Source organism: Schistocerca americana, chromosome 2 (assembly GCF_021461395.2).
Source record: "Schistocerca americana isolate TAMUIC-IGC-003095 chromosome 2, iqSchAmer2.1, whole genome shotgun sequence".
NCBI lineage: Eukaryota > Metazoa > Arthropoda > Insecta > Orthoptera > Acrididae > Schistocerca > Schistocerca americana.
In genome coordinates, this window is record NC_060120.1 from 66,555,514 (window position 1) to 66,567,486 (window position 11,973).

At 35.6% G+C, this 11,973-nt stretch overlaps 1 protein-coding gene across 1 annotated transcript in view; it reads right to left on the bottom strand.

Annotated features, from left to right (window-relative positions):
- The window catches only part of LOC124595200 (chromatin complexes subunit BAP18), a 46,082-nt gene extending 39,853 nt beyond the window's left edge, over positions 1–6,229 (bottom strand). Inside the window, exon 1 of the mRNA XM_047133836.1 lies at positions 5,922–6,229. Within this exon, the coding sequence (XP_046989792.1) occupies positions 5,922–5,939 (18 nt within the window). The 5' untranslated portion in view covers positions 5,940–6,229. The remainder of the gene's footprint in view (positions 1–5,921) is intronic.
- Positions 6,230–11,973: the final 5,744 nt, after the last annotated feature.

The following is an 11,973-nucleotide window of genomic DNA, read 5'->3' on the forward strand; positions in this document are numbered from 1 at the left end:
CTTCTCGAACTCCATCTTCAAGGCAGATTTGTATAATTTTAACACACAACATCTTTTGCAGCAACTATTGATGTACATACAGCAGTCACACTGCCATCCAATATCTGACAGGTTGATATTAACCTGCCTACATTGTTACCTTACTGTGCATTGTTATAACACCACCTGTTTAACACTACAATGTTTTTCAGAGGTTTGAGTGATAGTGTTGGAATCTGAATACTAGCAACATATTGCTGTATATATTAATTTATATCTCCAAATCCCACTGTCATCCGAGCTTGATTTTTTACTACGCTGTGTAGTGTAACATTAAGAAGCAATTATATTTTTTCATCAATTTTGAATGTGACATGTTCAGAGCTATTTGAGGTTACAGGTCAAGGTCACTGACCTTAATAGTGTACATTCTTTGAATATGATAAAATCATGTATCACCAAAACTACTTGGTACTCTGTTCTATCTTTATTAAGACAGAAGTTATAGCCATTTTTGTCAGCAGTGTTTGTCAAATTTTGCGCACATGTTTAGAACTTTGAGTGGCCATTACTCTTACATTACTTGTGCTAAAATTCTGTAAGTTAGTATTTTCCATTCTGTTGACATGCAGAATGAACATTCCAAGTCTTATGAAAATCAGAGCAGTTGAAAACAACTTTTCTGTGTTCATTTGACATGGAATGACTATTTTGTAAATGTATCAAAATCAGATGTTTTTGCAAGTAGTTACCTAGTGAATGTCCAACCCTTTGGTCTTAATCAGGATAACGGGCACTTTCTAACTCAATTTGTATGAATTACAGCTGAAGATGTAGAAAAAGTAGTATTCTCACTTAAAAATTCGACTGGATGGGATGAAATACTCACTAGAGTAATTAAAACAGTTTCTAGTACAGTTTCAGAACCGCTATCTGAAATAATAAACCAGCCACTTGAAGAAGCATGCTTCCCAGATGCTCTAAAGACACAACAGTAAAGCCATTATTCAAGAAAGGCCTGAAGGCAGAAGCAGACCAGTAAGTCTTCTCCCACTATTTTCAAAAATATTCGAAAAACTTGCAATCCATATCCAAAATTTCATGGCAAAATGTATTATCACATTACATCAATTTGGCTTCCAGATAGGGAAATGTACAATATTTGCCACCAACAAATTTGTTGAGAAAATTTGCTTATCTTTGCGGAAATCTTAAAAAGTCACAGGAATTTCTCGTTACCTCAAGAAGGCTTTTGACTGTGGAAACCACTATCTAGTGTTACAAAAATTAGAGAGATACAGAATAAATGGTAGTACTCTGAAATGGTAAATATCATATTAAACAGATGGAAAGCAAAGGGTAGTCATAATGTTAGGTAGATGAAACTGTTTCTCAGAATAGAATACTGTTTCACAGGGAGTCCCACAAGATTCCATCTTAGGTCCAATCCCTTTTTTTATCTTATATAAATAATTTACCTCTAAATATAACATCCCAGATGCTCCATCTGTATTTTCTGAAAGTGAGACCACAGAACAAGTTCCCCAAAGATTCATTGAGGCCCTACCTATTTTAGAAAATTGGTTTGGTGTAAATGTATTAAAATCTAACACGATAAAACATTTCACACATTTTACAAACAATCAAAATCAAGTGACTCCCAAAATACCCACAAAAACAAGTTAGGGAAGCAGAATCTGTCAAATACCTGGGAACATTTTTGGAAAAAACTTTCTACGGGTCTTCGCATATAAGCCTTGGCAAACAAGCTAAACAGTCTTGCATTTGCAATGACAACAACTTATTACACAAGTGACACTGACACCAGGAAAGTTGTTAACCACAACTATGTTGAAGCTACAGTAAAATATGGGAATTATACATAATGTAAACAGAATATTATTACTTCAAAAAACCGTTTATTAGAAATAAGTGTAATATTGAGCCTTGAGAGTTATTGCTGACTTTTTTCAGGGATCTAAAAATTTTTACTGTTCCATGTATTTACATTTATCCGTACCAGTCCAGAATTATTTACAGTAAACCATTTTCAACAAAGCAAATTGTATGCTCCTGTCTCAGACTAAAACTCTACCCTCAGACTCCTTAATAAATAATTATGAAAATTTATAATAAATTATAAATGAAAAACTTTCACGGTATGGAACTAGATTTAGTGAAGATGAAGTTATGCACCATCCTACTGCAAAAATGTTATTACTCACTCATGGAATTTTTATTTGATGATGAAGACTTCTTTGTAAAGTTATGAAACAAATGATTTTTGTAAATTAAGATTGTTTTTGTTCTTTTACACACTGCTTGTATCTCTAATACATTATCTATACTGAAGAGTCTCCTGTACTTGAATCAATGATTTTATGTTCATATGTCATAAGACAATATAATTCTGATTATTTTTGCAGCTACAGGATCTAAGATATTGTTGCTGAGTGGGTTGCTGAATCAGTTGCTCTCTACTCCACGAGACTGTCTTATTAGAGTCATAAATTGTTTTCTTGGGAAAGCAGCTACTATAGATGAATGAAATTCAAATATAAACACATTAAATTTGGAACAGACATTTGTCACATTACACACGTCCCTCGAGTAAACTTCATGCACGGCTGTCTTCAAACTTTCTGTTGCCTAAGCATTAATTACTCTTTCCTTTACTGGCGATATTAACACCATGTTAAAGAACCTTGAAAATATCTTACACAAGACTACAAAAAGAAATAGAAAACTAATTATATCTGAGGATTCCAACATTGACCTTACAAGTGAGTACAAACAAAAAACTGCTTTACTGAACCTCTTAGCAACTTTCAATTTAAAGGCTACTACAGAAACACCAACACACATCACAAAAACCTCAGCCACAATCCTTTATCAAATATTTACAATATTCAACACGAACCCACAATACAGTCTTTGGGGACCACATAGCCTAAGAAATTAGTATAAGATTAGGAAAACAGTTTGGTTCAACTGAATGTCTAACAACTACATCTAGGAAGTATAATGACCAGAATATACAACATTTCCTTAACTACCTGAGTAGAGAAACTTGAGAAGATATCTATGAATGTAAAAGTACAAATGATAAGTTCAACAAATTCCTAAATAGTTTTAGTTATTATTCTGAATCTTGCTTTCCATTCCATAAAAAACACAGTCACACAAAGGATCTGAAAGTATGGGTCACAACAGGGATACAAATATCTGCGAAGAAAAAGAGATTATTTCATGAAATATCTTGACAGCACACCACATCCCTAGAATTTGATTCCTATTTTAGGAATTAGAAAAAGATTTTAACTAAAGTCATAAAAGAAGTGAAAAGAATGGCAAATAGTTCCTTCATAGCAAATGCACCAAATAAAATGAAAGCCACATGGGACATTGTAAGGCATGAAACAGGAGTAAAATGAAGAGAATACCATAATATCAAACTGAAAGAAAACTCTTCTGCAATAACTGAATCCAACAGATAGCAAATAATTTTAACTGGAATTTCCCTGAGGCAGCTGAGACTCTGGTGAAGCAAAACTTTCAATATGCGGCCACTGCAAATCAGATTAAAATTATCCCTAGTAACAAGTCTCTCTTCCTATACGCAACAGATGAACAGGAAATGCTAAAAACAATAGGGGAGCTAAAATCAAAATTTTCCTCTGATACTGACAACATACCAGACCATATCATTAAAAAATGTGCACCCTTTGTAGTTAGGCCCATGGTAGACATATGCAACAGCTCACTTTCCCAGGGAATCTTCCCAGAAAGGTTAAAAATAGCTAAAGTGAAGACACTGTACAAAAAGGGTGAAGAAACAGATATAACAAATTCTAGGCCAGTCTCTCTACTATCTGTTTCTTCTAAAATAGTTCAAAAAATCTTTTATAAAAGACTCGTAGATTTCACTGAAAATAATAAACTTTTCTCAGCTACACAGCATCGTTTCTGAAAATGTAAATCCACCAAGACAGCTATTATAGATTTCTTAAATGAAGCTTTAAATGCATTAGATAAAAAAGAACACACAGCAGCAATATTCCTAGATCTTTCAAAAGCATTTGACATCATTAACCCTGGTCTATGGCTTAGAGAGCTAGAAAATGTTGGTGTCAGAGACCCAGCCTATGAGTAAATAAAGTAATATCTAAAAAAAAAAAAAAAAAAAAAAAAAAAAGACACGAAATAGTTGAAGTCTTTTGAAGGAAGGAAAAAAATTAATTTCCTATCAATCAGAGAAACAGTGTGTTAAATACGGTGTGCCGCAGGGTTCCGTACTGGGACCAGTCGGGACTAGTGTAGCAGGGGATACAAACCGTCGGCTTTGGACAATGACGTCACAAGTCGCCAATCGAGAAGCGATTCTTCTTAGTGTTGTAGCTCCCTTCAGTGGCTGGTAAGTGTTTTTTGGCTTTTAAAAGAAAAAAAATCTCACGAGATAGAATAAACAGATCCACTTTATTAAGCAATCAGTAAAAAAACGAAACTGAAACATAACAGCAAAAGTGAAAATGGTAAACTGCTCTCTGTCGACTTGTGACGTCATTGTCCAAAGCCGACGGGTCGTATCCCCTGCTACACTAGACCTGACCAGTCTTGTTCTTGCTGTTTGTAAATGACTTGGAATCATTCAGCTCTTTAAGTATAAGTACATTAAATATGCAAATGATACAAATATGCTTATCAAAGGAAAGACCCCAGAAGAGCAACAAAATGAAATAAAAAAGAGCACTTCACATTTATCAGAATGGTTCGCAATCAACACACATAAAACAAACACTATCATCTACACACAGTGCAGAATAAACAGCCTTTAACTGCAACCATAGAACTGTTAATCAAAAGACTTGAAATTGTATATAACACCAAATTTCTGGGAGTTTGGATCCAAGATGACCTAAGATGGCAGAAACACACACAACACCTACGTAGCAAATTAAATACCTTTTGTTACAGTACAAAAATTCTTGGTGGATGCATATCAATACAAGCTATAAAAAATGTGTACTATGCCCAAGCAGAATCACTACTAAGATGTGGTTTAATTTGCTGGGGAAATTCCCCACCCAGCAAAAGCTGTTTTATTGCACGAAAAAGAATTATAAGAGCGATGGAGGGCACAGCACCTCAATCTTCATGCAAACCCTCATTTAAAAAGCTTCATATTCTTCCATTACCATGATTACATATCCTAGAAACAATAATGTTTATAAGGAAAATCTTGGATGAAAATAGTAAGATTGCTCCAAAAAACCAAAATATCAATTCATACAACAAAGGAATAATCAAGATTTACATATGCAGTTTTCACACACAACACTATACAAAAAGGACCCTTGCAAGCAGGAAAAAACTGTATAACAAACTACCTAAAAAAAATTAAGGCAATAACTGGCATGCATAATTTCAAAACTGCAGTGAGTGACTACTTGGAACAGAATTGCCATTGTAGTGTTGATGAATATTTATCTGCAATGTAAATATGTGAAAAATTTAAATAGTTTATACAATTACGGCCAAAACAAAAAATGTGTACATGTAGATTTATCAGTGTATTATACGTGGTCCATTACGTATTGTGTGTATCTGATAATCAAGGCCGAAAGTAGGAAATGTTATGCACTGTGCCTATTGACAGTGATGCAATTCATCACTGGTAAAAATTTTTGTATTTCATGTGAACCTATTAAAATGTCAGTGTACAATTTTGGTGGGAAAATTAGAAACAGAACTCAGATATATGCGTTCAATGACAATTCCAAATCATTTCTTTTATCTTAACGTTTCATAAAGTTAATGTCAAAATCGCCAAGGACTTTAATTTGCTTTCTTTTATCCGTACCAGGTTTGGGTGATATTCTCTCTTGAACCAAAACATGTTAATATAAAAGATTTATCTTACAAACAAATCATGAAAACGTTACCTTCGTAGCTGAATTCATTTTAAATACGAGCAACAACACAGAATAGTTTCTACACTTCACACCACAAGTTATTAGTATTCTTGAGTGCTGTCATAAAACAGCCTGTTTAATGACCTAAAATGCAGTTCCAAATCATATAATCCCTCACGTGTTAAATCGCACACGAGAATATCACATCGTAATAAATAACAACATCGACAACATCTACTCGCTTAACGCTTATACTTAAGCCAAAGATGCAATAGGTAAACAAAACGACGTCTGGTAGGCGACGCTAGATTCACCTCTCCTGCATGACGTCATTATGACGTAACCACGCGCAGTATCGACCGTCGGGTACGTCAATGACTTTCGTGGTTGTATAGGGTGGGACCACAGTCTAACATAACTTTTTTTTATTTTTATTGGCTTCTAGCATACAAACTTTTTAGCCATCACAACTAAATGTACTGACACACATAAAAAGGTAACATTTTTTTTCTTGGTCATTCATACTGTTTAGAGCATACAGTCTAACATAACAGTCGCAACATTCACTGCTGTGAAAGTTGTTGGCGTTTGACAGCTAGAGCAACACTAGCGCTCTAAGCGGTGAGAAAGGAGAACTTCAAATGGGTCGTAAGCTTAATGTGTGTTTTGCACCCCTTTCATACGTGGTTTACGAAATACTTGAATTACTTTTTTGCCTCCAAGAGTTTGTGTAATATCAGAAGACACAGATGTTTCTAAAAATGATTCTAAAATAAGCGCAAATAGGGGTTAAAATCATGAGAACAGTGGCAACTTACAACGCATTCGCGAAAGAACACTTTTAACGTTGGATAGAACTGCAGGGTACCAAGTTGATAACAACGGAATATAAACACATAGATTCAGACATAAGAAGCATAGACATGTATCTCTACATGCAAAAGGGATCGACGCCGCATTTGTCGTTCCGTTGGTCTCCTGTGTTTTAGTCAGTGTCGCCTGTTGCCACAAGTATGACCTTCATCTTTATATTATTCTAAGTTGGTCAAACAACTACGGTGCCAAATAGTGAGAGAAACATACTGTTAGTGGAAAACCCAGGTCCTCAAACCAATAACACTGTTAGAAGTGCTGTCATATGTTAAATTTGCTATTAGAAACTTTTCATCCAATGACATATACACTAGTTTATCAGTATCGAAGAAATGCTGTACCTTCTGCTTTAAAAGGTGGAAGATATTGTCACTTATCCTACATTTTATTTATATACCTTTCCACATATTCTGTAATGTATGCACTGATGGAAACAAAACATTTTGACAAAACCTGTATGTCTGAGTGCTGTAATATAATAAATTTAGAGCAAACAGCACATTTTTGTCTTTCCATCTTGCAGAAGGCATGCTTATCTGGCTTAACAATAAGTCAAGAGCATCGTTTTTTAAATATCGGGATTCTACAGTCTTCAAAATTTCTTTATCCTTCTTCACTTGAGCTTTCTGATAGTTTCCTTTGCTGTCTGTGCATAAAATTATAGGCACTTTCCTTGTGCCATAAAAGTTTTGCACGAAGTCTAGCGATCTGCACATTCTGATATTCTACGCTTTTTCTAGACACGAATAATTGCATTTAATTTTACCACTTCATCGTCGAAGCAGGCCTGTGTTGACGATTCAGATGAATCTGGCACTGATATATGGAGGGTTGAACTGGCTGCTTCAGCTTTAGACGGATTGTCGAACCTTTGTGGCATTTTTCTCTTCAGCATCAGTTGAGGTGGCTTATCCGGAACGTCAAACAATGTGGTTAACTGCGTTCCACACGAGTTTATTATCGTCTGCATTCATGAACTGGTTTTGTTCGACATGTAGCGGCGAAAATTTAACATTATTGTAAAGGTAAACAGCGTCTTTTTTCATAAGATGTTCTCATCTGCTATTTACATTCACTATCATTTTCTGCTCATAGAAGGAAATATTAATCATCTATATACATGTAGTTTGCAAGCGAATCCTGACGACACAGTTTAATAACATTCTGTTATATCCTTCTCAGGGTGCTTAGGACACCTAAAAAAGACATATGTGGTATCTTCTTCTTGTTTTTGCTGCAATTTACTGCGCTACTCTACGTTTCCATTTGTAAAAAAACACAGTGCAAACCAAAATAAACAACTACTTTTCGCTTTCGCTTTCACAATCGCGCCGAATTCAGCAGTTTAATTTACTGGTCACTTGGTGCGCTGCTAGCGCAAAAGGCAACAAAATAGAGGCTGAGCGTCGCGACTGTTACGTTAGACTGTGGTAGAACTGATACGTGCTACCACCTAGGTGAGAGGGGACGTTTTCGTAATAGCAGTCTATCGATCTGATAATGTGACTGGTTGCTGTTTTCAATAGCTACTTATTTCCATTCATGAAAGTAACCCATGGAAAACAAAGTTATGATCTCTTCAGAAATGGTCTGCAAACGCCCAATTATTAAGTGCAGCTCATTAGTATTACAAAACTGAAACGGATATATGGACTAGGTAACGGGGATAAGTCACATCTCCCTTATTTTTTATTTATTTACATGTCAAGTTCTGTAGGACCAAATTGGGGAGCTAATCTCCAAGGTCATGGAACGTGTCAGTACATGAAATTAAAACATAATAGTAATAACAGATTAAAATAAATGTTTATGAACCAGAAAAAAGTCAATCCATAAGTTTAAGTAAACGCAATCAACAATACAATGAGAATCAGCTTAATTTTTCAAGGAACTTCTCGACAGAATAGAAGGAGTGACGTATGAAGAAACTCTTCAGTTTCAATTTGAAAGCGCGTGGATAACTGCTAAGATTTTTGAATTCGAGTGGTAGCTTATTGAAAATGGATGCAGCAGTATACGGCACACCTTTTTGCACAAGAGTTAAGGAAGTCCGATCCAAATGTAGGTTTGATTTCTGCCGATCATTAACTGAGTGAAAGCTGCTTATTCTTGGGAATAAGCTAATATTGTTAACAAGAAATTACAGTAATGAATATACATATTGAGAGGCCAATGTGAAAACACCCAGTCTTGTGAACAGGTGTCGACAAGAGGTTCATGAACTTACACCACTTATTGCTCGAACTACCCGTTTCTGAGCCAAAAATATCCTTTTAGAATGGGAAGAGTTACCCCAAAATATAATACCATACGACATAAGCGAATGAAAATATGCAAAGTAGACCAATTTTCGTGTCGAACGATCACTCACTTCTAATACCATTCGCTTAGTAAAAATGGCAGTATTAAGTCTTTGAACAAGATCCTGAACGTGGGCTTTCCACGAAAGTTCAGTTTCACCAATCATAAATTAAAACGTCAGGTTTTGTTGAATTGTGTGTTAGAAATTGTAAAAACTGAGTCTTTATGTGATTTAGCGTTAGTTTATTTTCTACAAGCCATGAACTTGGGTCATGTGCTGCACTATTTGAAACCGAGTAAATGTTACACACAACATCCTTTATTATCAAACTAGTGTCATCAGCAAACAGAAATATTTTAGAGTTACCCATAATACTAGAGGGCATATCATTTATATACATAGGAGCAGGAGTGGCCCCAACACTGATCCCTGGGGCACCTCCCACTTGACAGTACCCCAAAAATGGTTCAAATGGCTCTGAGCACTATGGGACTCAACTGCTGAGGTCATTAGTCAGACAGTACCCCACTCAGACCCTACATCACAGCCATTATCAACATTGTGAATAATGACCTTTTGCTGCCTGTTGCTAAGGTAAGAGGTGTGAGCTACTCCCATTATTCTGTAATGATACAACTTCTGGAGCAATATTTTGTGATCAACACCATCAAATGCCTTACTTAAATCAAAAAATATGCCAAGCGTTCGAAACCTTTTGTTTAGCCCATCCAGTACCTCACAGAGAAAAGAGAATAAAGGATTTTCTGTTGTTAAACGACTTCTAAAGCCGAACTGTACATTTGACAGCAAATTGTGTGATATGAAATTATCAATTATCCTTACATACACAGCCTCTTCAATAACTTTTGCAAACACTGATGGGCATTATCACTTTCTCCCTTTTTATAAAGAGGCTTTACTACTGAGCTCAGGAAGCTGACCATTCCTAAAGGAAAAATTACAAATATGGCTAAATACAGGGCTAACATGTATGGCACAGTACTTTAATATTCAGCTAGACTCTCCATCATAACCATGAGAATCCTTAGTCTTCAGTGATTTAATTATTGCCTCAATCTCCCTCTTGTCAGTATCATAGAGGAGTATTTCACACATCAGTCTCGGAAATGCATTTTCCAAAAGAGTTATTTAATTCCCTGTAGAAAATAACTTTTATTTAATTCATCAGCAATGCTCAGAAAATCATTGTGCATATGTACATATATCTGATTTATCAGTAACAGAAATATTTTTACTGCAAACTGACTTTATAGATTCGACCTCATGCTGCTGACCAGACGCTTCCTTCACAACCGAACTTATGAGTTTAATTTTATCATATGAATTCGCTATTATATTTGCATACCACATACTCTTTGCCTTCCTAATAACAATTTTAAGTACCTTACAATACTGTTTGTAATGGGCTACTGTAGCTTGATTGTGACTACTTCTAACATTTTGATATAATTCCCACTTTGTTCTACAAGATATCCTTATCCCACTAGTCAGCCACCCGGGCTGCCTATTACTGCTAGTACCCCTATTAAAATGTTCTAATGGAAAGCAACCCTCAAAGAGCATGAGAAATGTTTGAGGAAAGCTTCCCATGCCCAGGTTCCCGGGTTCGATTCCCGGCGGGGTCAGGGATTTTCTCTGCCTCGTGATGGCTGGGTGTTGCGTGCTGTCCTTAGGTTAGTTAGGTTTAAGTAGTTCTAAGTTCTAGGGGACTGATGACCATAGATGTTAAGTCCCATAGTGCTCAGAGCCATTTGAACCATTTTTTTTGTTGAGGAAAGCACTGTATTTATTATCTATGTTATTGGCACTATAAACATCCTGCCACTCTTGTTCCTTGACAAGGTTTAAAAGACTCTCTATTGCTGTTGGATTAACTTTCCTACATAGTTTGTAGTTAAATATGACATCTCTTTGAGTACAAAAGCCTTTTGGTGTTAAAATTTGTGCATCATGGTCTGGAAGGCCGTTCATTCTTTTACTAACAGAATGCCCATCTAGTAATGAAGAATGAATAAAAATATTGTCTATGGCTGTGCTACTGTTCCCCTGTACCCTATTTGGAAAAAACACAGCCTTCAACAGATCATATGAACTTAGGATATCTGCCAACATCCTTTTCCTTGCACCATCATATACAATATATATATATTGAAGTCACCACATATAATTAATTCCTGATACTTCGTACAAAGTGAATCAAGAACCCTCTCCAGCGTCAGCAGAATTGCTCTGAAATCAGAGTTAGGGACCTATAAACAACAAGAATTACAAGTTTAGTTTCAATAAACTCAGCTGCCCCACACAGCATTCATATATCTGTTCAGTGCAGTGCCATGATACGTCTAAGGACTCAAATGGAATACTGTTTTTTATGTACATAGCCACTCCATGCCCCCACAAGGAACTCCTTGAAAATCAGCCAGCTAATCTTTATCCTGGTAAAGGAAGCCTCTGAACTGTCAAATTATTTAAGTGGGGCTCCAACATACCAATAATTTCAGAGTCAATATCTATGAGCAGTTCACCAACTTTATCTCTAATACCTCTTAAATTTTGATGAAATATTCTAATTCCCTCTCTACTTGGAAACATTACTTCCTCAGAAGGTGAGCCCTTAGTGTGAGGGACTTCCTTTAAGCAGGTATACCTATCAGCTGACTTCAATCTAAAAAAGGTGCAGCTCTAACACCAACTACTACATAATTTTTCCTTCATCTTATTCAGTTTGACCTGTTAACTGACTTCGTTCTAAGTGATCGGTTTATTCATTTTGGGACCATATACATAATGTAATTTTGTCTGGCTACATATACATAATTAAATGTGCTTTGAACAATAAATGTAATATTACTATAAAAGTCTTCTGAAATCGAAAAAAATATTGTA